Source organism: Leptosomus discolor, chromosome 6 (genome assembly GCF_034619465.1).
Source record: "Leptosomus discolor isolate bLepDis1 chromosome 6, bLepDis1.hap2, whole genome shotgun sequence".
Taxonomy (NCBI): domain Eukaryota; kingdom Metazoa; phylum Chordata; class Aves; order Leptosomiformes; family Leptosomidae; genus Leptosomus; species Leptosomus discolor.
Genome location: NC_141396.1, coordinates 49,005,940 through 49,032,253, shown reverse-complemented (window position 1 = coordinate 49,032,253; position 26,314 = coordinate 49,005,940). Strand labels below are relative to the sequence as shown.

Here is a 26,314-nt window from a genome sequence, read left to right as displayed (position 1 = left end):
GTTGCCATTGTATAGTCTGTGTCATCCTGGGAAGTGCCCTGACTGCTTTCGCTGCTGTGCCCAGAGGCTGATTAGTCTATGGTTAATTTGGGGATAACCGCTTGTGGAATAAAAAGACAAAACAAAACATAAAAAATTGTTGAGCCTGTCTAAAGAGAACAAAGCAACTAAATCTGTCTTGTAAAGATAAGGTAAAGGAATACTAGATGGCAGACTCACACTTGTATGCTGGTGCTGAGTATCGCTTTAAAAAGGGCCTGGTGATGGAATTGTTTTTGTTTACGTTACAGTAATTGAGAATGCATCTTGTTATTAAAAAATCCAGCAGGAGACATAGAAAGTTACAATTAAACATTCTCTTTATTGGGGCCTTGCTCTGAAATGGCACAACTGATAAATGTTCAGAGTGCCCATCAGTGCTGCTAATGAAAAGACCCAGAGTCATGTTTTACACTTTTATTTGGATTTAGATCAACACCACAGATAAAGATACTTTGGTCAAACACAAGAACAGATTACTATGCTGCTCTTTCCTGGCTGCAATAAGTACGGTAACATGGAAAAAAAAATGCTGGTTCTCCTGGAACACTGAATGTAAATCTTGGATTGGCACATACAGCTAATAAATACGTTTGCACTTAGCACTTTAAAATGGAATTGCACATGCAAGATGTAACCAGGCTACTGATCACCTTCATCATTGTCCCTGTACTATTTTTAGTCTTTGCTTGCCATTTTCCTAGCTAGAAAAAAGAATACAATTTGCTGCTCTACTCAGTATTTCAGTGATTAGTCTGCTAATTTTGACAGGTTTAGCAAAGGTCCCATTGAAGTCCTTCCTGATAGAACTGGTATCTCCTCTGTAGCTTGACTTGCAACACTATGCATTGCAGGCAGCAATGGAAGTCCACCGAAGCAAGGTGAGAGGCCTGCCCAAAAGCTGATGAAGAGAGGTTAATACCAAGCAAAGATACAGTAGAGGGACCAGTGTGAATGCAATTCTTACAATATCAAGATCAGTACTACTACCACACAAATAATGACATATCAATAATATATTGTACAAGCTTATACAGCAACACATGTTGATTTGCAACATTGTACAGTTTAAATCTAAAGTGCACAGCCTCAATCTGAGGTGACAAAACAGTACTATCAATATAATAAAGGCAACACAATTACAGACACAATTTATTTCCTCTTACTTCATGTCCCCATGGTATTACATTGAACCAATACTCCACTTATCTATTTTAGATTAAATTAAAATCACATCGCACTTTTTTTTTCTCTTCAAGTATTTTAGAGACAGCAAAACAATATTGCTTTACAAACAAAAGTTGGCCATTTAGGCAAAGTTAAAACCAAAACTTTAGTAGGGTTATAAGTAGACAGGCCCAAGCTGCAGAACTCTTACCAACACTTCCAGATGTTGGGAGGAAAGAGGATAAGTTTCCGTTTCCATGCCAGAGTCACCTCTAATGTTAAGGAATGATGCAGCATATAAATTCTGCAAGAGCTGTGCCCATGGTTTCTAAAAAGGCTGTGAGGCTCCGTGTGGGCTGTTTTAGGCAGATGTAGCCTTACCTCAATTTTCTGCAATTTCAAAAGCCATTGCATACAAGGACGGACTCCAGCACTGGGAGAAACCTTTGACAGAGCAGTTTGTTACTTAGACCCCATCCTTGTCACTCAGATCACAGTCACATTTAATTTAGGCCCTGTCTTGCAGACCTGTACATCTGTAAGAAGTCTACACCCTCTCAGTGTAGCTGTGAGATTCATGCTATTTCTTTAGTAAGAATTTCAGTCAATTTTAATTTTCAGTGTAGTTTGACTGTTCATAGCAAAAACGGTTATGAGATAAGCATTTATTCAGACATGTGACTTTTTTTTGGATAGGCTTTTTTACCACCGAACACAGAAACTATCCAAATACAACCTTATTTCAGTCTTGGTTAGCACTCTGTATTGATTGTGCGTCTGCTCAGTTAGGTCAAGTGGGAAACATAATTAGGAATAATAGCATCCTATTGTTGTACTGTAATTGATCTTATTAAGCGGTTTTAAGAGCTGCAGTACTCTTGAGGTTTTTCAGTAATCAATCCTGGAGATGTATAATTCATGTAACATGGAGAAATGAGGTATTGGTACCTCTTAAGAATGTAGTATGTGGGCTTGTATTTTAAAATAAGCACTAATAAATATTTGAGGCACCTCCATCAAAAGAAAAAGAATCCTAGTTAATTTTCAGCTTCTGTCCTTGCAGTTTTATAACCCATACAAATAAAAATATATCGTTTACAAAATAGGATTTTTTTTAATATATATATATTTCCCTTTGTAAAACTATACCTATTTAAATACATTTGAAATGCTGCTATAGGTAAATTAGAAATTCTGTTCTAATAGTATGAAAAAGGCAAAATACTTTCACTTTTAAACATACAACTTCTATACTCTGCTTCTCACCACCCCCTCTCACTTCCCTCAATTTGATTTTGTTGTATTTTGGGCAAATATGGCATCATTCAGTTTGACTGTTTTTAATTTAATGTGGTCGCTGTGTTAAAATTGGGGATAAAATTTTAAGTATCTTCTGTTCTTCTGTATTTGTTTCAATGCAGCTTTTTGTGCAACTAATTATTAAGGAGGTATTCTAAAACTCAGGAAAGGACTTTAAAGGAGCCATGTTTCTTGATTTTAAACTGTACTCTATTCCAACGCCACAATATAGAAATAGATTTACTTTGGAACAAACTACAAATACATTCGCACAGTTTGTGACAACTTAATTGTCTACTTAGAGGTCCAGGAACAGACTTTCACACTCAGTTATTATAAATCTTGTCCCAGGCGTTCTATTTCATCAGTCAGGAAATCAATGTCTTGGTGAGTTGCTGCAGGGTTCGAGATGACCATCCGGAAGAAGTTCACTTTGTCTCCCAGGGGCTGATAGCTCACCATGGTTGTGCCATACTCCATCATCCTGGCTTTTATCACTGGTGCCACCTGCAGCGTAACAAAAAGCAGGGGATGAGGATCATTATAATTATTTTCATTATTACCACATCATTATTATTATTATAATAACAAAACACAGTGTTTTCTTTTTTAAAAAAAGATGAAGAGCTACAAGAAGCAGTTAAAATGACATTATGTTCAATATTGATAAAAATGTTAACCTCCATTAAGGAATAAATGTCTCATTGAAAAGACATTGGGTTTATCCCGTTTCTTTGTTCTGCTCTTAAAATCACTGGGGAATTTCCCCCCCTGCTTTATCAATACTGCTGACAGGGCCAGAGTAGCTGGTTTTTGTAGTGCTCAAAACATAATTGTTACAATTGTTTTCTGTCTTCTTCTATGCCAGAGTGCCATGGTATTGTTGAGCTTTTGTTGCACTTGCTGGGTTTAGCAATTGCAGTTCACAGTAACTTCAGTAAATACACACAGAGCAAATGAGTGCTCTAGAGATGAGGCAAACCCAGGGAATAGCAAACTTGGAGACTAGAGTAAAGTGATGCCAGACAAACCTGCACTAAAATGACCATGGATGTGTCATTCACCAGATATCACAAGGTGACCTTGCCTTGGGACATAATTTTGGGGATTGCCTGCCTGCAAGGCTGTTACTGTTCACTGCATGACGTTCTGGAGGACACTGCTCACCTTCATAAGGCGGCTCATTCTTTCTTCATTGTCTTCCATACTGCGCAAGCTGGGAGGTATATACCAGAAGCAGACATTTGTGTGCTGAGGCTAAACACAGTACAATAATGGTTTACACTGTAAGAAATGCTCATAATATCTCAATTGCAATTAAGTTCATGCCTCCCCTCCCTCTCATACATCATATTTTGACAGCAGTCCATGGTTTTCATTATTGTGGTCCACTGAGAGTCATCATTGTCATTAATGCAGGAAAGATAATTTTAGGCAATTTATTCCCAGAGTGTTCGATGTGGAAACACAACATCCAGCTCTGCAAATATATTTGTGCCCTACTGAGAGGCATCTAGATTTTGTAGGTGCTGTCCCCTCCAGAGGCTGAAGGGATTGTGTGGCTAAGGTAAGAGTTTATTACAGCTAATTTAGAGGTGAGGACAGTGTCATTTACTCCTGTTACATGACAGCACAATATAGAATCTGGTTCTGTAAACAGGAGTCACAGGTGGTGCATGAGACAGTCTAAGGTTTTCTTATATTTAATGAAATTTATTACTTCTCAGCTTGATTCAGCTAGCTGCTGTATTAATATGCATGCACCACAGTATCTTAGCTAGTTTAACTTACATGGGAGCGCCAAAGTAAGAACTAGTTGACATTTTGTGTATTTTTGCAATTTCCCTTGCTATGTTCCTCTTTGCTAGATGCTAAATGTGTGAATTACAGCAACTCCTACCGCTTCCAGTTCCTTTACTCATCATCAGACCCAGTGGACCAAATTCAGTGATGATGTGCGAGGCGGGGGAAATAAATCACGTAGTGGCATGTGGGTATGAGCCTGTGATCTCTGAAGAAACACAGTGACGTTTATCCTTGTGCTGCAGAGCACTTAGGCATGCACTAAGTGATTGCTACCAGGAAGCAACGTTCTGAGAGACAAAACCATCCAGGGCAAGTACAGAGAGCAAAAGCCATCATAAGTAGAAGGAAAAAAATATAAAATGAGACCTTCTTTTTTCCTCTTTTACAGGCAAAACACCAGCTAACTTTGTAACAGAGATCCCTACCAGGCCTGTCTCCAGCCATCACAGCTGGACAGGGTCGCCCATGAAGAGATGGCCAAACACTGGACAGCCCGGTGCAGTTCAGATGTACAGCCACGCAACTGAGGCTGTACCACCTTGCCCTGGGCACTGTCCTCCAGCTGAGCACTCGGCACACAGGGGTCCCATCTCAGCTGGAGTCCCTCCACAGAAACAACATGCCTAGAGATATTTGCACCCCACATGGTGGTGTCATGTCTGCCACGTGAGCCAGCTGGGCTCCCAAGCAACACTAGCTGCTGCCCCACTGTGCTGCACCTCATCACAGAAGGGACTGCCGTGTAGATGGTCCCTCCAGGTCACCCCAGGTCCCTGCAGGCCCCCTGTGACTGCCCACCTGAGAATGCTGACAAAAATGCTTTGCGCAACTGTCCTTTCAGAGCTGTGTGGGACACTGTTAACCCTCACTCATAACAGACTGTGCTATTAGAAACTGCAACTTGTTTTTATTACCTAAGAGCTGGTTCTAATTCAGCATGTGCTGTGTTAGCCTGAGATGCCAGCGTGTAGTTGCAGTGAGGTGAAACCCAGCAAGATGAAAAGTTATGCACAGCTGCTTCGTCTCTCTTGTTCCTGGATCCCATAACAAAGAGAGAGATCGGCACACCACCATGTTCTGTTACAAGGGACACTGTTTTCTGTCACTCGCTTTTTGGTTTGACCCATTGGGAGCATCCCCATAGGTGACTAAGGCAAGTACTGTTGACAAACTGGGAAAAAGAAGCGGCAATACATACCTTTCCATCAAACACCATTTCATACCCTTCTCTGTTCTTTATTTTATTGTATAGGTATTCTGCAAGTTCCAAGCACTTATCAATTTGTGCTTCAAAACCTGTGGTTCCCTTTAGAGAGAGAGGGAGAAAAAAAGTTACGTGACTATCTGTTCTGTGAACTGAAAGAGCAAAAGGACCATGCAGCACTTGCCAACGCATCAGCACAAGTCATGTCTCAGAAGCCTCTGTGGGGCAGACTAAGGATCTGATTCTATGAGACAAAGGACACTTTACTAAGCAGAGCTCATTTGTCTCTAGCTCTTGCCACTGACTCCCCTACAACCACCTCTGCAAAATAAGCACTCGCTAGTAGCTTGGTTCTCAGCAAAATATTGCTAACACCTGCCATGAAGGGTGCCCTTGGTAGATTTTTGCAGAGAGGCTGAGCATGGTTTCGGACAGCCTGGACTGGCAGGGGGGTCTCTAGAAGGTGTTGAGTTCCAGACATGGGGAGTCTCCTGGTATTTTCAGGATATAGGGGATTTTAATCTTCCAGTAGTGATGTGCTGGGGGCTTTTCCAAGAATATTTTGAGGTTTTTTTAGTTAAACAAAGAATGGGCAGATACACTTTTAGAGCCCAGCCTGATGCCTGTGAAAAGACATATTTTGTTTAGATACTGCCCTGCCTCTGTAGTGTTTTTCTCTCCTCTTTTCTAATAGACACATATAAACTCAGAAGCTGTGTTTTTAAGAGCTGCGGCAAACCCTGCTTTTTCTTCTCTGGGAGAAGTCATAATCCTCTCTCTGTGACATCATAATTGTTCCTGCAATCACCAGCTGCGATGCCACAAACAAAGGATCCAGCTTCATGAGGGTGGAAGAGGAATAAACAGCTGGAATAGATAAACTGTTTAAGAAGCACACATCCTATTTTGTAACGTTAGTATTACAAGTGGGCTGTGAGAAGAGAAAAAGCAGTACAAGGCATATTGAAAAAATCAGATTTAGAAGAAGAAATGTTTCTGAGTAATGGATGCATGTCCCTGCTAAATCTGTTCTGGCAGTGCAGAACTGACTTAAAAGCCCATGTCATTATCCCTCTGTGCACAGAGATTTCAAAACAGGGTAGAGCTAGCACAGCCCCGGGGAGAAAGGCTGTGAGTAGAAGAGAGACATGCGGCTAAAATTGCCTGCCGCTCTGGAGACTGCAGTTAGCACAACAGCTATTGTGACCACAGAAACTTGCATCCTCCTTTACAGACTCCCACACCTCCAGCTACGTTTGATGTCTGTCTCAGAACCGTTTTCAGAGTTTTAATGAAGCACATGAGGATCTTTAAGGCTTTCTGGAAACGAAAACAGTGATGTCACCTCCTCTGAAGAAACCTGAGGCAACTTGACATAATAAGATTGGATAAATATATGGAAGAACTTATTTAGCAACATTGTACAAATACAGATGAATTAATCATTACAGCTGGTGTTTTCAGATTTCCCTGAGAACAGATTTTGATGAGTTTTCCTGTACTCCTTCAAAAGATGACTTTGTAGCTACTGCATGCAATGAAAGTAGGTATTCCAGTCTTGATTTGCCGTGTTTAATTTCTGAATGTCACTAAAACATCTTTTTTTTTTTTCTCCCAGAAATCTTCATAACAACATTCCTAGGTATATTATTTATGCTGTTAAGACTCCTACAGTTACACAAAGCAAATGCTATGCAAAGCCATTAAGTTCAAGTTTCAAAATCATGTGTGCTGCTTTGAAGCTAAATTGTTAAAAGTATAAAAACCCAGAAAACAATAATGTTCTTTCTTTCATGTTATATATGGGAAATTCAGGTCAGATATTTTCTAAGATGATGATTACAGAAAAGAACCTGTATCTGGTGTGTATTATTTTAATGCAAACAAATATATTGCAGGCAGTCCTACCTTTGCCCTCCACATCAGCCATAGCTTGAAGACATCAACATGCCGTCCACATTGCAAAGCCTTGTCTCCCGTGTCATAAGACAGGTCGTAGTGCTTGTCTTGTTGAAAGAGGTAGGAAGCATGCATTTGATTGCAACTCTGCATCAATCCCTTATAGAAACAAAGACACAAAAAAGTGATGTTGGCACAGCTGTGACTAACATTTTGAGGTTTGTTTTTGGCAAGAAATTACAAACATCCAAATTCAGTGGAATATGTGTTCAAGTGCAAAAGGAAGATCAAAAAAAAAAAAAGACAAAACCAGACTTAGCTGCCCAGTGGAATAAGTTTTTCATATACCATTCAGTGCCCAGGACATCTTGGTATGTGACCCAGCAATGTGTAATCCACTCCCAGAGCCAAGGCATGGTGCTGGACATGGTGGTTCCTAGCATCATCATCCGTAAGTTCATTTTTAGATCTCATTTTTTGTTCTTTGTTCTGGTTCCTTTGCCTCCTTTCCTTGAAACGCATCTTTTCTGGTTGAGTCAGACCGAGCCAATTTGGTGACTAATCTAAACAATATCACACCATTTCTCTAATTGCTTTGGTCTCTAAAACTCTGATTTTCATTGTTTTCTTTCTTTGTAGGCACAGTTCTTTTCTGCAAGGCCCTCAGCTGCAGACTGGATGCTTAAGTGCTATAGAAAGCTTTGAAGAGAAGAGCACATGGTCCTTAAACAGCCAGATAGAGCCATTTCTGGGTTGCAGGACACCATTCTGAAAGGCAGCTTTGTGGGAGGGCCAGAAGTCAACAGGGTGAAGAAACCTGGCTCATGAAAGCATGAAGTTTCCTTTTTAGCTTTGTAAGTGAAACGCAGAGAGTCATGTTCTGGCTCTAGTTAAGCCCCCAACCAAGTTTAAGGTATACCTTAGGGCTGTTGCCTAAAACTGTAATTTCCAGTCCAAGAAGAATCAAAACTTGGCTGTTTATCATCATCTGATCTTTATGTGTAACTCAAAACTGAGATAGCAAAAAAAGAGGGAAAAAATTCACTTTCTTCTAATCTGAGCCATCTGTTCTCACTAGAGGTCAAGGATGGTACTGACTTCAGCCAGGCAGGATTTGTCCCAGAGAACTGACCCAGAGGGCAAATAAAAGCCAGCTTCTCTCTTTCTAAGTGCAATCCTTTGTATGCAATCTGTTCTACAGCTGCTAGCAAAACAGCAACCAGTTTTTGGATAGCTGGTCTACTAAGTGGTGGTTGTATAGCAGCTGTCCCATAACTGATGGTTATATGAAAATTACAACTCGAAGGGTAATTTAAATTCTAGTACTAAATGAAATGTCTACTTTTTATTCCAAGTGAACTTAGAGTTCCAGTTTTACTTCCATCTGCCCAAAGTGGATAGATGGATCAAAGCTGGATAGAAATATCTATCATAAAAGTCTAGAAAGTGTAATGATGCCTAGATTCTGGGCCAAATGTTGTGTTGCATGTACACCATACCATTCAGCCCAAGAGGACTAGAGTTCGCCTACAGCTACATTTTATTCTGCACAGCAACTAGTAGGGTTACACAGTTATGCACCCACAACTTAACCATGGACTTTTTGAATGGAAAGACACAAAACTCTATAAAGATATTGCCATTGATTGGATCCATCACTCCTGCTAGACAGCTGCTTTAACTCCTTTTGCAGTCACAGTCTGAGCACATAACTACAGGTCTACTTCTCAGTTTCTTTCATAATTCTCATGACATTAGCAAATACTAGCTATGACACAGTTATGAAGAAAATATACAGGATTTTCAGAAGCAAAATGTCAGAAAGGATCAGAGAAACAAGTATATTGGGACATACCTCTTCTCTTACTAGCAGGGCTGAACACTGCAGTGGGACACCCATCATCTTGTGAGGGTTCCAGGTCACCGAATTGGCCCTGTGACAGCAAACCACATGAAACTCAGACGTTTTACTACAGTGGTGAAACCATGGAAACATTCAGAATAACAATGAACATGTAGCAATGCACACCTTTTTTTTTTTTTTTTGAGCAAGCAAAGCTGAAAACAATCATGGCTGATATTAGGAAAGCAATGGCTTCATAAGGGACCTAATCCATTCAAGTTTGGTTTTGGATGACAATCCTGGCAACTCACCACAGGATAACTGCTCTATCCACTAAACTGAACCAGTATTAAACTTTCTGGGGAGTCATCTATACTTTATAAACATAGGGCAAACTTCCTAAACACCCACTTGACTGATGAGCTTTCTGAAGTTGCACAGCTGATTAAAGATGCAGATAGGAAGCTAGCAAACTAGCAGATTCCCTCCATTGATTCCAGTTTCAGCAAGATTTTACTAAGTAGCTCACATAAGCATTTTTTAAAATGCCTTTAAATATTTCTGGGTACCTCCAAGTCTCTGAGTAACTTGGAAAACCTAGTCTGAAGTATTTTTTCTCATTGCTCTGCTGATGGTAAATTTTCATAGCTCCTTAGTTTTAGCTTGGCTATGGTAATTCACACAAGTGGAGGACTGAGTCCAAAATTACCACAGTAATAAACACAGAATTGATCCACCCTTCCACAAAAGTGTCTATCCTGCCTCCCTTCAGGACACATTCATTACAAAAGTAGCTGTCAGCGTAGATCATGTGATCAAACAGGGTGCTGTCACAGTACAGCCTAGAGAAGACGCATTTGGGACTGTGGCAAGGGCTGAATGGAAGATTGTCCAGTGGTTTATTATTTTAATTTTGTGTTATGTTTGACTGGCTATTTTTTAATTACTATTATTACATGTAATGATTGGCTGATAGATGTATACATTTGCATCCTATTTGGCAAGCTGTCAAGGAGGCACAGTGTACAGGACTTCATGTAGTGCAGTGATTTGAGTTTCGATGGTATAAATCAGTCAACTGGGGCAGGTAAAAACTTAAAGGAGCCAGGACACACTTGCAGGTAACATTTATGTGAACAGAGGTGAGCATGTTAGAAGCTCTTCTTTGTGGGACCTGGAGACAGAGCTATAGGTTTATACATGTCCTTATCATTTTCTGCCAAATTGCTTCCACTCCTTCAAAGCAAGCAACTTCAAAATTCACATGGACATTGGGCAGCACTTCTGTGCTTTCTACTTTGCTATTTAAAGGGGATTGCACAAGTGCCTGATGCAAAATCAGTAGGGAATAGTCTCCACAGGCAACATCTGGCTGTTTGGCTTGGCTTTTCGAGTATTTGGCAGCTTTTAATCAGCTCAGAGTCAGTCCTCTAATTACACCAAAGCTAATGACTCTGAACATGCACTCAGGTCTATGTATTTCCTTTGATATGACATTTTTAAATTTTTATCTGTGCCTACGCAGAATCAGGCAGAAATTCTTTCAGAGACTTCTAGGTAACAGTAGTGGTATGGGTTTCCTCAAGTAAAAGAATTATTTACTTACAACAGCCAGATGTTAATTATCTGCCTAAAACATTTCATTTACCCTAAGGTCATTTGTTTCCCCAATTACATCCCAATTGCACACAGAAAAAAATCAATTATGTAAAATAAAAATGCACCGTTTTGCATTAGCTATCAGCTATTCTGGGCTCCAGTCAGCAGTATGTGCTTGAAAAAACTGCTGACTGAGACAAACAGAGAAGTAAAAAAGCTACATGGATCCACAGATTTTTTTTAAAGCATCTCACGTTTGCCCAAATAACTAAGCACCAAGCACCTATGTGATTTTTTGGCTGTGGGTCACAGATAGGAAAAAAAGAGGAAAATTTTTCCTTTAGATATTTCAAATGGATGACAGGAGAGATTAAAGACTGGCAGAATTTGGTCCTCAGCCATCATCAAACCCAGACTGAGGTGCAGTCCCTGACCAGACGCAGCCCCAGGAAGGATGCCCAGACCCTGTATGGGAGCACTCATTCAGCTGCAAACATGCTTTTCTCACGTAGCTGTCACACCCTGCCTGAGGCTCTGTGAGAAGGACACCAGACTGAAACTCTTGATGGTGGCCAGACCTATCTACTCCAGACACCCGGGCACCAAGCTTCCTTCAGAGTGCCTTGGAGCAGCTCGAAATCTGCCATGTGGGGACTGGAGAGCACGGTAAGGACGGTCCTGCAACTCCTCCTGCCTTTGACAGGAGTAGTTTTGCTGAACTGCCTGTTACCAGAAGGATGTGAGTACTCAGAACACAGATTGCCCCATTTAATGCTCCCTCCTTGTACCTTTCTTCTCTATCGATCATGAGCACCAGCTCCAATTCTCTTCTGTCCAGACCTGTAATGACTGGGTTGTACTCGAATACCTACCATGAAACAGAAATGCCCATAAAAGTCTGCTCTAACAGTGCCCACATTTGAGATCTGGACTAAATGAAATGAGCTGCTGTGTCCACCAAGCATGAGGAACAGCATTGGAAAGGATGAATTTCATTAATTCACTGCCAAACATATGGAAGATGGTGCTTATCAAAGCACTAGGTAAAATCCAGTGGAGTTCTGCATCTAAAACATATTATTTGAAAAATTCTCCAATATAGACTCAACCTGAACTTCTCATTCCAGCAGAATTTGGACAGCAATTTGGGAGGCAAACTTTTTTCTATACTCTGTCCTCACAGGCCGCTGGGTAGATTTTTCTAACTTGCTGGATATTTGTATCCATGTCCTTTTAATGCACGGTATGTAAGTGTGGAGTGCTGGAGGCAGTCTTAACTAACTCAAATTCATAGAAACATTGGCTGCTTTCCAAATTTTGCATGTGAGATGTATGAGAAAGGAAGTGAATCATCAAGGTCTCCTCATCTTCAGGAATAGGATGAGGAAGTTGTTTGTAATTTTAATTGGCAAGGAACAGTAATTTGATTTAGAGATAAAAAAGGTGGAAGGGAGTAACAATTCACTCTCAAACAGCATGAGCTTCAGAAACTAGACAAATGTGAGAATGACTCCATCTAGCCCAGCGTACTGTCTCCAGCAAGTGGCCTAAACAGGTGCCTGGGAAGAACACAAAAGAGGGCAAGCAGATATTAACTTTCTCTAAATACTCTGAGCTTCCACTCATTTGTGGCTCACAGAAGTCCCATATGGTTTTTGTTTGTCCTTCCTTGAACACAGGTAAATCTTAGCATCTATGACAAGGAGTTAGACAGCTTAAACAAAAGTTTTTGAATAAGTAACTATTTTTAAGTTTAAGCTCAGTCCTTCCAGACTCTGAATGGGACCGGCATCACTTTTGTTCATTTGTACGTATCTGCAATGTTCATGAACTTATGACTACAACTGTGTACACATCCAGGCACAGATTTACTGAGAAGACGTCACGAACACAGCCTGGAGGGGGGTATTCTCTCCAGAAGTGACAGAGCAGTGGTCAGTGACTGAAAGGACACCTGTCCAAACTGCAGGTGCATTCAGCTCTTATACTTAAAGGTGTATACTTCAGCATACAAGATCTCCAAGATTCACTTAGGAAATGCAATTGCTAATTCATGCTGGATGCTGAATCAGAAAATGCTGCAGAAACCACTCTGGACCTGCGAATGTATGCTGGAAGGAATAGGAAAGTAAAAAAACCAGGTCTGCCATTTGCACTACAAAACAAAGTGCCACACTACTGTAACACGGAACAAAGACACTCAGCAATGCTACTTCAACTGGAAGGATAGTTTGCATAACTTCTTCATATCTTGGAGATAACATTGATTTTTACTTTTATTTATAGGCATTGCTACGGTAATCACAAGTGTGTTGAAATGCATTTAATATATCTGTTCAAATAACATTAATAAATCATACCTTTCAATGCCATTTAACTTCCATTTGTGTTTTCTTGACATCAGGAGCCCACCACCCCATGCTCCCTAGAAGGCAAGACACGTTATCTTAATGAGAACTCTCTTTTCTCCATGATGACATCTGTGTATTCACATCAGTTTGGGGCCCTTTCTTTTTTCTTGCTGATGTGGCACGTTCCAAAATGACCAGGTAGATGGGGCCTGAGGCATTAACTGTGCTAACAATTTTCTTCCAGAAGCCTGGAAGCAGTGGTGTATAGCCCATAATCTGAGTGCCCACTCTTATTGTCTGCTAACCCCTCCCTCGCCACCTCCTCTGACACTGACACACCGGGCTGTCCCATGCTGTAATTAATGACTTTGCAGAGCTGCTCCTGGGTAAGCACCCTTTTCTCTTTTAGTGACTAAGTGATGATAACAAACCAGGCTTGGATCTCAGATGCTCTGGTGAGTTTTCATCGTATTTCAGACCACTACTGCTTGCCCCCACCTCCTTTGCTTTTGCTCACCAGAGATCTAGGACAAGCAGGCATCTCATGTGACTGAGAAGTAGTTTAAGGTAAATATGAATTCTTCCTTCGAATTGGACAGATATTTGCTGACACAGTAATCCAAAAGCAAGATACCCAGCTCCACAGAAATTCAATTGCCAAGCCTTTTTGGAGAAAAGATTTGCAAAAATGACACAAAAGCCATTCTCTGGCTGAAAGATGATCCTTCAGAAAGATTTATTGGCAAGAGCCCAGATAAAGCTAAGTAGCCAATCTGATAAATTTCTCTAGCATTTGCATTAACCTGCTCAGCAATTTGCAGTACTTTATTCCAGACAAACGTAGCCTTTTCCTCATGTATTTATTTTGCAGCTGCTGCAGAAGCTGAGCCAATGCTCAGTATGGTTCTTATGTATTTCTTGTACTAATGGCATTTAGAGATAAAGCTGAAGGCTAAAAGCACTCAAACTAGGTCATCTTAAGCATCCAGTTGCTAACACTACCACACAGTCATAGATCCTGAAATGTCCCCCTGACCTGAGACTTTCAGAGGGCTAGGAGGTCAGTGCTTGGATGTTAGACTTAAATATGGGAACCAAATACAACAGGTTTTCTACAAGATGACACTGTCCAAATGCTACTACACCTTGTAATCCAGCCCCCCACATAAGATGATACTTACATCCACGTGCATCCAAATTTTGTATTTCTTGCAGATGTCTGCAATAGCTAGGAGAGGATCAAATGCCCCGTACACTGTTGTCCCAGCTGTGGCACTCACCAGAAAAGGAACAAAACCCTGCAAGAAAGCATAGAGGCATCTGGCAAGGTCAGAGTGGTGCAGCCTCCTCAACCTGCAGCGGTTCCAACTCCTCTTGTGCTGCCTCCACAGTGAGCCCACAAGTGTCTCCTAGAGGACACTCCTGCTACATTACACTGGTTTTCTCTTCGCTCAGATGCTACTGATATTATAGTTTCTACCTTAAGGTGGCAGCAAACTTCCAAACCAGCACCTCCATTTATTAGGATGCATGAGAACAGTAAGGGCTCGAAAGAACAATTCTGCTCTACACCACCTCCCTGAAACAAAAAGGTCTGTGCTTCATGATGTCCCATGAAACAAACCTCACCTAGGCATCACAGTGCAAGAAATATCTCTGCTGGACTGTGCCCTGGGCTGCATTGTAATTATCCCAGTGAGTGTCTGAATGTGTGGTGGCCCAGTGCTGTCAGCGGGAGCATCTTGTCTGGGGTGTCTCCTGGGGACAGCGCAGAGGGGAGGTGTGAGGCTTGCCTCCGGCCCCGTCCCTTCTGCAGAGCAGGGAGACAGCTCTTCTGAGGAAAAGACAGCCATCTCCACAGAGGCCAGGGACCACCTCTTGGACTTCCTCCGCTAAATGCCATGCCTCAGAGAGGAGCACTCACTGTGCATCACATGGCTTTTGCACTATGAGACCTTGGGTCTGCCATAATTTATACCAGGGTTTAATTTTAAATTCATTTGCAGTTCTGTTGATTTCATAAACAGTACTCAGAGCAACAAAGTGGCTACGCTTTTTGCAGAACTGGTGTTTAAACTATCAAAAAGGTCTAACTTCCTTCTGTGATGCTCAGTAGGTTTGAGTGGCACTCTTATCATTTTGCCTTGTTTTTTATCTACTGTATTGCTTTTCTTAGAAAAATTGAGCTTTTAATGAAGACTTGTGTTATTAATGAGCTTTGAATGCCATGTGTCTGACAACTATTTACATAAATGTTGAGGGCTGAGTTCATTGCATACTTTAATCTGATGTTTTAATTGTAGCTTCTATCAAGAAACGCATACAGAAGAAATGCATTTTTAGAGATGTGTGGATTTTAGTTTATCTTCCACTCACCGATGAGTCTACGAGGAATATTTTCAATGCATTAAAATATATACAAATTCCCCAAATGAATACTCTGGTTTTGTCAATATTCATCTGAGAAACTGCATCATAGGCTGATAATATAAAAAAGGAGGACATTATGCAGAACAATGTATTAAAAAAAAAAAAAAGCCAAATAGTTCATGAAGATTACAAAGTAGCTCTAAACCTATTTTCTCAGCAACACTGGCCTCACTAATTGTCAGGCTACATTTCTGAAAAATAAAACTAAAGTTAATGGGCAAGCCTGTGTTGTTTTACCAAGGAAAGCAAACCAACTAGCTGTATCATTCTTGGCTTTTTTCTATTTTGGAAGCAGAAAAGCTAGTAAACTTACTTTTTGTTTGGCTTCAAGAATTCTTCTTTCAAGGTCTGATGGGATCATTTTCCCTCTGGAGCAAGAGAGAGATATATCAGAAATTTGATCTTGAAATCGGCTCTTGCTGTTACTTCTTCACTTAATAGGAAACCCAAATAAGGAACAAAGTGACTTTATTACCCAAGGGTTATGCAGCATTGAAGAGCACAGAAAGACTCTGTTGAGTCTGAGTTTTTACCCTAATTATTTTGTCAGCCAGTTTGCATCAATATGGTGATGGTAACTGAGAGAGGTTATCTTGTGGCCAGCCTCAATGAAGACTGACACTGCTCCACGGAGCCCCCTGGTCCTGTCTGATGTTACACGCCTGGGAATATGCTCCAGGCTCCCAGGCAGAGGCTCAGCCCAGGGTCCCAAGAAGCTTGCTGGGTGCCAAATCCCATAGTCCCCTTTCAGCTGGCTCGGAAAATGCCAGCTGAGTTGCATGGCCTTGCACAGTGTGACTCAGCTCTGCTGTAAGCAGTCATCTTCGTCTTTCCACCCCAGGGATGACCCCATTTCGGGGTGACTGTTCCATGGCTTGCTGCATTACATGTGTGCATCTGCTTGAAGCAGGTTATGAGAAGCAGCTACCAGTCTAGACTCATTAAGCACACTGTCAGGCCCCCTGAACTGACCGTGTGCTGTATTTGCAATGCCTTTAGTATGAACCATTTACCTGAGAATCAGACTCAGTGGTTGAAGGCTAATTTATGAAATCCTGTAAAGTGAATTAACCACAAGATAAAACAGTGCTGATACTGAATATTGAAGTTAAGGTTTTCTTCGCTTTAGCTACAAGCAAGACTATCGAAGAGACAGTATGCATAACAGCAGTACAAACATGACAGATCCCCACATTACAGGAATAAAGTCTTCACTGGCTTTGAATGTTGTCCATTTAGATTAACACTATTTTTTTAAAGACTTTTTCAGATTTTTTTTTCCCTAAGCACTGATGTCCTGTAGCTATAAAAAAAAGAACAACATTTACTAAAACTCAAAATAACTTTAAGGAAATTAATAAAACCATTAGTTTTAGTTTTGATTTTGCATAAAAATCCCTGAAATGTTTTCATGACATTTAGATGGATGTAAATAAAAAAAATTATTGCTTTCTTGTAATAAGGTACTGCTAGGTTTTGCAAGTTTTCATCCTTACACAGCTCACAATAAGACAGTAATTATTTCAGTAGAAACGGGTTTGTACTACTGAGTTTTTTTCAAAATCTGTCCTGCATTTTACTCATTCAAAACACTAAAACACTAAAAGATTAACTGAAAACAAAAAGCTCTACAAGTCTAAAAATTAGCCCTGATTTTTCTTCCAGAATTTCAAGGTCTAGAGCATTCAACTCATTGTGAGTTCCCCCCTGACATGTTCAGAGAAAAGCAGTAGTTGTCTTATCCTCAAAAACTGTTTCTGGGATTGTCAGAGGAATAAAGAAAAAAACCCCCAACATGCCAAAGGAAGGCAATGAGTTCCTTCTCCAAACATACTTTAGACTTTAGATGTTGGTCTTTAATGGTTTATGATTTTCTGAGCTTGTGCATAAAAACACACACAGAGCTGGGCGAATCCTTTAATTGCCCAATTTGTTTTACCAAGAAAAGTGATTATCCAACCCCTGGTCACACTGAGTATAGATGCAGCAATCCATGACCAGGAGCGTGTGACATCCAAGCAATGTCAAGCTTTGCCAAGGAGCAAGCAGTAGGTTGGCTTTGAGTACAGTCCAAACATATGCGGGAGCACCCAACCTGCCCGCTCCAAACCTAGCCAACAGCATTGCTTACTTGCACAGCGTTTTCACACGTTATAACCTGAGCTCAGACGACCTGCATCACTTAAAATGCACTGCAAAATAAAAGGCTTGTCCTTAGACAAACCTCACCCAGGTAACATGTCAGGGGGTCGCATGAGATGTGCTAGGCAGCATCAGAGGCAGAAGGGCTACTGGGTGAGGCAGAAGAAGTTCGTCAAGAAAAGGACACTGAGGACAGAATCAGTGCTAGTGTCAAAGTCTTTTTACATTACCCACATCTGTACATAGTCTTCAGGGATGCCACACGAGACTGAAGTGTTTTGACCCCAAACCTGCAGCTAATGTGCTACTGCTATCATTACATCTAGTAAAATAGGCAATGGAAATGTATAGTTGTCCAGTCTGGGGTATGAGCAAGAACAGGATTTTCTGCATGTTTTCCTGGCTTAAAATTCACCACATATTTACATAGTCCCATGACACAGAAAAGCCAGACAAACTTGGCAAGTGTGGGTCAGGATGGGGAAGACCCACCAAGAAGTATGCTTGGTCACACTGGAAACATCAAAAAGATCTCATGTTGCTCTTTCACCCTCCCACAGGTCTACATCTTCACAGAGGGTCATCTCCACCGCATCAGCCCACATCCTGCACAGACAGCCTGCTTTGTCCCTGTAGCATCTGCTGGGATTTAGTGACATACGCAGTAATCCTGCTGTTTACTTCAGGGTGGGCAGGGTAAGCATTGTGGTCTTCACAGAAAATCATCACACTGAATTTGCAGAAGAAGAAAAGGAAGACACGACTCCATTGATCCACGTCTGTCTTTAGTGAATAGAAACAATCGGAGGTTTATTTTGATGTGTGTTGGTTGTATGATGTTGTCAGTAATTCCTCTTCAAGGTGTGCTCAGTCTTTTGTTAATAAAGAAATAGTAAGTCCATAAATCAACATGCAGGCGCTGTGATTAGCACTGTAAATTGCATAGTTGGTGTTCTTCTTTTAATGTAGGAGCAGAGCATTTTGATAGCAGTAAAACCTTCCATTTATGCTAGAGCCATAAATAATTCAATATCTTGTAACAACGATATTTGGGACTCATAGTAGGAGCCTTTTCTATTGAAAAGGTTCTCAGCAGAATCAGTAAGGACTGTTCAATTAATTTTTGTCCCATAGAAAGCTTTTTTTCCCTAAAATTGAAAATCTTCATCAGAAAATATTGATTTTGTTAATACACTTTTGTTTTCTCAAAATGGGTTTTCATAGAGAATCAAAACCTTCTGGTTGGTGAGTTAAACAAGAATTTATCTACCACTGGTTTTGTAGATCCTATGGGATGTGTGCTACTCCCTTCCACGGGCCGTCATCCTCCTTGGCCTATGCTCCCCACAAGGCTGCCAAGACCCTTTTCTCCACATCTCATTGCAAGGGTGTCCCCATCAAGGGCATTGTGGGAAACGCAGTCCATCTGAGAAAGATGGTGGGGGCATGAAGTAATAGAATTGCATTAGCAAATGCTCCTTGATATTTTACTCCTATAAAAGGCCCACTTCAGCTAATTTTAATGGATCAACAGGTGAGAGTCTCTAAATGCTCTATTTTGATCAAAACAAGGCTCTTCCTGGCTTCTTAGCGGAACATGTAAGGAAAGATTGTTAGTTTGGTATTTTGTTTCACTTCAGGATGAAAGAAAAAAAGTATCAGAAATCCCTGAGGAAGGGAATTTCTAATATTTTTGATGAGCTCCAAAAACTGACTCGTAAAAAAGCTACTGACAGAGCCAGATCCTCAAGTGTGATAAATCAGTGTAAGGTTGCGAAAGGTGATAGCGCTACCATGAATTATACCAACAGCTGACTGCAGGCTGTATGCTCTCTCTGAGCTGAGCACCTGATGATCCTCTTCTATGTACCAATAAAAAGACATGTATTTGGCATCTTTACTCACCTTTCATCACATCTAATCAAAATCACACTATCTGTACCAATACCCAAGGCCGCAGCTCCTTTCTTCACAGAAAAGTGACTCTGAAAAAACACATTTATTATTATGTATTATTTTTATTACTACTTCTTATCTAATTTAATATAAAACACTAGACTCTTGCAAGCCCTTCAGCAAGTAGTCCCACACAGGCAGTAATTCTATTCAGAGCCTTTTTGGAAACATATCACTGGAATTTGAGGCTTCATACCAGGTCACTACAGTCAATTAGAGAAACAGCAATCACTCTAATCTGGATTTATTCCTGGAATATTAAATACAGAATTGTGGCTGATGATGGATCCAAATTCCATCTTTGATGCATGCCTGCAGCTTCTATCACTTGTACGGATTCAGTTATGAACTTGATTTACTGAAACAAAAAATTCTCCCCTACAGAATTTATTTAGTTTGTGGCATCCAGAGTGATGTGCTTCTGCTATGTAACTTCTGGCCAAATAATATCCTGAGAGAAACAGGAAGAGAGATAGGAAGCCTAATTGTGATCTCATGCCAGCGAAAGCTAGTAATAACTCCCATTAATAAATAGAGCTACTGCAGTTTAAAATCAGAACTAGGCTATTAGTAAGGCTATTAGTTAATTGGTATGTGCAGAATAAAATGTGGAAGTTATATACTGGAGTGCAAGTCAGCCCAATTTTCTCTAGCTCATAGGACTTAACTCCTGAGCCAGTGATGGTTTATAATTCTAATTTAAATCCTAGTGATTATGATAATAAAATAGTTTATGTCAATTTATACCACCAAGAATCTGATTTTGTATTAAGTCAAACCCACCTGTAATAATATTGTCCAAAGTAATTTTAACTACAGGTTATTAAACTTAAAAAAATGGAAATTTTTATGTGTACTACGATACCACTAACTTTGGATGAAACACTATAAAAAAAGGTCAAGGAGATAAAAATCTAACAGGGCTTTTTGGGTATCCACAACATTAAAGAAGAAAGCAAGACATACAATCTGCCGAAGACCACAAAGCAGAGAGGTAATCACTATTGCTTTGTTAAAGAAGCATTTAGTTTCAATGGTAATGCAAGCAGCAGAGAGCTGTAGGGACAGAGATGGACACGATGGTTCAACACATCTGCTTCACTTACAGGCTGTGAAGTCAGCAAGATTTCAGTGCCTACTATAGGGCTCTGTACATAACAAACACTTTAAGAAATGAAAATCAATTCTAAACCAACTTTATGAAAGACAGAGGAAGAAGAGTAGAACTGCAACATGTACGTTCAACTTCAAAAGTAAAAAACCCCCCATGTTTTAAAAATCGCTGAGGGGGTAGTTTTCATTGAGTCCTGACTGCTACCGTTAAGGTTACATGCTCCAAACTCCTTTTTTCATATGCCTGTATCTCATCATTTGGGTTGAAATGCTTCAAGTTTTCATGATGTCTACCAACTTTTTCAATATTCAGACCTTTTGAAGAAATTTGGATTGTTCTTGAGCCATGATTCACCAATGATACATGGACAATTTGATAACACTTCTTCAGGTAAAAGGTATTTTTCTTACTACATTATTTTTTTTTTTAATGCAGTGGGTTGGTATAGCTTCCCCCATGGAGCATGGCTGCAGTGTACCAACAATATGTACAGAGCAGCCATTGATCACGTTGCCTAGATTTAAAATCAGCTTGAAAGCCCTAGCACAGCAAACCACCCTATCCCCTGAACTAAGCACATTCTGAAATGTAAACAGAGGCACGTCGGACTGACTTTGGCACAAGCTGAAGATCAAATGAAACGCATACCCATGTGCTTAGATGAGCAACAAGGGATTTGTGTCTGTGCTTAAGTGTTTTGATGAATTAGACTGGGTTCACTGCAGCTAGCATAATCAGGCTTAAGTCATCAACTAAGCTCCCTCTGCATTTGGGGGGAAACAGGCCCCTCCAGGGAAGGATTCATCCAGCATGAGCGTTGCTGGTTTGGACTGGGTGCTGAATGACATCGGGTGAGGAGATTTCTACCCCTTCCCTATAGACCAAGCCCTGTGGCACCTGCTGTCTGTGAGTGGAAAGTCTATGGCACCTGCAGGCACCAGAGCTCTGGGAACTGACAGATGTTTGATCTTAACACTCTGTTATCATCTAGCCTATTAAAACCACAGGTTAGTGGTATGCTCAGGTTAGATATGGAGTTTGCCCTGTTGTTTTTCTAGTTGGGGTCACATGGTGCTAGGAAGTATTTATGCACTGGACACCACAGCCTTGCTCAGCCACCACACCGATATTTTTAATGGCACATTCTTCATTTCATGAAACGAAATTTTTGAACACACTCATTTCCACGAGCTTCATCAACTTCACTAAAGTCAGTGGACTTTTCCCAAGTACAAATGCACTGTAGATTAAGGCTTGGACTCTAACCAATCCCCAAACCTCTTTACATGGGGAGATACTGAAGTCTCTTCTGAGCCTTGCGGGTCTCCCTGATCCCCGTGGTGCAGCAGTGCAACTTTATGAGAGCAAGGAGGAGGAGAGGCCATGAGGAGGCTACCGGCATGAGGAGGCTTATAAAAAATTCCCAAGTTTAGGAAGATATCTTTGATTTCTGCAAAAACTGAAGCAGAGCTAGAAAATTGCCAGCATAATGACAGTTCATTGATATGCTATGTGAAGCTAGAATTTAATTTATATACTTAAAAAAATTCATCTGTTTTTTATTAACGTATTACACAAACTCATGTGCACATACTGGGTAGTGTATATATAAATATAGGTAGAGATGTAAGAGTGAAGAGTCACAGATATATATCGCTGGGTTTTGAGTCAATGACATTACATTGATTAATTTTGCTCCTTATTCCATACTGGTTAAAATAGATTTACTGTCACAATTTGTTTTTCTAATAGAAAATAGAACTATTCAAATGCCTTAAAAAAGAAAATACAGATTTGAATGGTTTACTATAAGGAAGAAAATTATGCCCATGTGCTCAAAGGCATCCACTGGAAAATGGCCAAGCTCAGCTGCCTCACTGAGAAGTCTCATGGCACTGCTAAAATAGCATTGGGGAAAAAAATGAATGTAGTATTGATAGCTCAGTTGCCTGAAGGCTTTTTACAGACTGAAGGGAATTCAGCGGTCAGGAACCAAAACAGGTTTAGGGATAAACTGGGAAGAAATACGGAAGTCTGTGCACAGAAGGGCAAATGCAATTACAATCTCTAAACAAACTCTGAATACAAAATTGCTCAATCTGTGTATACAGTCACAGACATATGACTGCTGTTATGTTTTTGTCTCTCAGGATAACATCAGAGGAATTACCCCAACTGCCTGAGAGGCTCTAAAAGAGCCAAGATGAAAGGAAAAATGGAAAAAAATAGTTTTAAGAGCAAAGAAAACTTTCCTAATGACGATGAATACTAAACTTTGTTTTAAGATTTCTGGGATGGTGCCGAAAATTTATTTGCCTGTGTAATATAAAGGTAAACACAGAAAAATACAAAGGTCAAAGAGAAGAAAAGATTTGTAGAAATAAGCCTGGTTAGACAAAACTACTGAGAGATTCAGCTGGGCTAACTGGGAAGAAGGACATTAACTGTGACCCCTTTGAGAATACAGGGGCTACAGACTGTTCGGTCATGCAAGGAAGTGAGTGTGAACACTGTCTTTCACAACACAGACACATCAGAGTTACGCAGATCTGAAGTGTTAGGGTGGGAGAACCACTGTTGAAAAGGGAGGACAGGGGCAGACTGCCTGATGCCCATCCGGAAGGAAAAACCAGGCCAGGAGCAGCTGGCAGGTCCAGAGTTTCACCACTGTCCTGTGGTTGCTGAAGACAGAGGGACACGCAGGTGGGAGTGGGCTGTCACTGCGGCTTGCTCCCTCCCTCCCTTCACACACTGCAAAAGGGTGCATGGAAGACCACAAATACATCCCCAATAGTGAGAAACTTCAATTTCTCTCTGAAAAGAAATGTGGTTAAAAGTCAGTGAAGGAGAAGGTAGAGAGTATTAGCCAGTATTAGTGACAAAAGTATATTATTGGTCAGAAAAAAAATTGGTGATTTTGAGCCAGGGGAATTTTCCCTTTGTCTAAAATTTCAAATGCTGTTAGGAATAGGTTTGTTTGCCTGATAGCCATTTTTTCATAGTCAGCTTTGTAAAGTAAAAACACAGTGTAAATTTATTACAGATGCAATAACGAATAAGCCTTTTGGAAAAAGGAAGAATTAGAGTAATTTAAAATGCTATGATGCTGAAAAGTATGGCATTGTTTTCTTAAATGAACAGTGCTTCAATATACAGATTCTTCTGTTTTAATAGCTTGCTAAATTACTTGTTTATAATCTGGCATGGTTGAAGGTGTGAGGAAGAACCACCCTAATGCCGTGAGACCCAAAGGCCACAGCTGTTTTTTCAGATTGCAGTTTGTCCCTGCTCACATAAATCCAGAGTGGCACAAGCTTTGTGGAGGGAGCTCATCAGAAGCGAGTTCCCAACTGCTGAGCAAGCTGAGCCATCCAGCAGCCAAATCCTCTCTGAGGTCTGCAGGCCTGGTTGCCAGCAGCCTGGTGCCTGGCAGCTCTGGACTCCCAGCCTCACCCCATCAGCCACAAGCCAGCAAAGGAGGTGAACACGCTTTCCTCTCCACCTCTTCCGGGCTTTAAACAATGTTGGATCCCTGGATGTGTAGGTTGGACTACTTCTCTTTTAATTTTAATAATCTAAAAATGTGTGACTGGTCTAGGCTTGCTGTTTGGGCTCCCTCAATAGTGGGGAAGAAAAGGTACCTCCAGAAGGCACCTCATCCCCAAGGCTTTGGCATCCATTTTAGACTAGGATGAGTTGTCATCTGCAGATCTTGCTCTTTTTATTGGCTATAAAAAGTGTATAGACAAACTCAGTTTAAATGTTTACACTTCAGGTGATTAAAGTTAAGTGACACGAATCCTATCGTTAACATCTAATTGTAAGCTATAGCTTTTCCTTCAATTATCTACAAAAGGAGTATACTGTGTCCCATCACATTTTTAAATACACTGTAATGACATATATGTTTGCTATTGTTTCCTTTAGCTACTGCTATTCAGTTTTTGAAGTTATTTGTTAACGTCAGGGGAGAGAAGACTATATTAACGTTTCTGCACAACATACTAATATTTCCACCTTTTGCATTTTTTAAATATGTAACTTCATACTGCTTTTCTAATCCAGCAAGCCTCACTTGTTTTTTCCAGTGCTGATATTTTTACAGCATTATCTGTGGATAAGAAATGTTGCACTGAGTTTAGGAGGATCCAGTGGTAGTGTAGAAGTCATGCGAAATTGACCCGATGAAGGATTAGACCCAAATGACGAATGTCTCCTTTAGGATAGGCTGCCCTAGAGCACTATTTTCCTAGAAAATGGTTTTACTTTGATTTGAATGGTGCTACTTGAATTACATTGCTCCTCAAATAAGACCAAATTTTCACTGTTTCCCTCAGCTTCAAATACCAACAAAAAAACCTTTTCTATCAACTATGCATTAGGTAATGCAAAAAAAGAATGTGTGAATCCATGAGTTTGATTTTTATTTTCCTTAGGTGGAAACAAAACTACTCCCTATTTACTCTGTATTCTCAGAAGTATAATTTACAGCTCCGTAATTTATGCTACCGAATGGAAAACATGATCTCCAAGCTCCTCAAATCTTTCCCTGGAAGCCCCACCACACAGGTCAACCCCTTGGACTGCTTCTTGCAGGTGGCAGTCCTGCCAACTGTCTCCTAAATCGCCTGGCCAGAAGGCAACGCTACATATCACAGAAGTGGTGGGATCAGCTTTTCATTCTACACAGAAACCAAACCAAAATTTTCCAGAGTCTGTGTGAAACGGAGGTCTGTCAAGCTGTCTGCTTTGAGACTGAAGTCACTTCTTAATTTCCTCCTGCCTCGGCATCAAGAACCTCCATACTAAGTTCCAGAAACTGTTCAGACAAAAACTCTGCCAGAGCCACTCGTCTCCCGCAGCCATTGGTGTAACCTGCGGTATTCCCTGCAAGTAATGGGGCTTGTCCACAAGGGGAAATCAGCGTGCAAGAAGCCGAAGTGGTGATTTATTGCTGACTGCCTCCTCCAATCTAGTTGCTGTGTGGATGCTGTGTGCACTACCGCTGTGCTGGTGCTCCCCTTCCACCACACACAAGCCACCTCTCACCAGCACTCCCAGTGCTCTCCCAGAGGCTGAGGTCCCTCCAACTATGTCTGGCTACCTTCAATGCTGACACCTCACACCTGAGCAGCCAACAGACCCTCCCTTCAAAGTCAGTGGATGCTGGAGCCGCACTCCCAGTGAAGCCTCGGGCAGGAGCTAGTTCATGCCAAGAGCACAGTAGATGAGAGGATGCCAGAGGCAGAGAGTGCCTCTCTGTGTCCCCCTGGGTCTCTAACTGGGTGAAGAGGTCCCCTATTGTCAGATCAGACTCAACAACCTGCCAGTTCTTACTCTGCGTTTTCTTTTCCAAAACTACAACAGGAGTTGTACCACTATCTCCTTGGTGAGCACCTGACAAGGCGTTCCTCCTTAGGGGGCTACTGGAGGGGTGGGAAATGAGGACAGCTGATGTGGACTAC

General features: G+C 40.9%; 1 protein-coding gene across 1 annotated transcript in view; it reads right to left on the bottom strand.

Moving 5' to 3' along the window:
* Positions 1–2,838: 2,838 nt before the first annotated feature.
* Positions 2,839–26,314, bottom strand: part of GAD2 (glutamate decarboxylase 2) — a 38,861-nt gene continuing 15,385 nt past the window's right edge. The window contains exons 8-16 of the mRNA XM_086467377.1: positions 19,685–19,764; positions 15,951–16,005; positions 14,389–14,505; positions 13,217–13,281; positions 9,270–9,348; positions 7,424–7,573; positions 5,510–5,617; positions 3,673–3,762; positions 2,839–3,012 (exon numbers count right to left, since the gene is read on the bottom strand). Coding sequence (XP_086323503.1) covers positions 2,839–3,012; positions 3,673–3,762; positions 5,510–5,617; positions 7,424–7,573; positions 9,270–9,348; positions 13,217–13,281; positions 14,389–14,505; positions 15,951–16,005; positions 19,685–19,764 — 918 coding nt within the window. The remainder of the gene's footprint in view (positions 3,013–3,672; positions 3,763–5,509; positions 5,618–7,423; positions 7,574–9,269; positions 9,349–13,216; positions 13,282–14,388; positions 14,506–15,950; positions 16,006–19,684; positions 19,765–26,314) is intronic.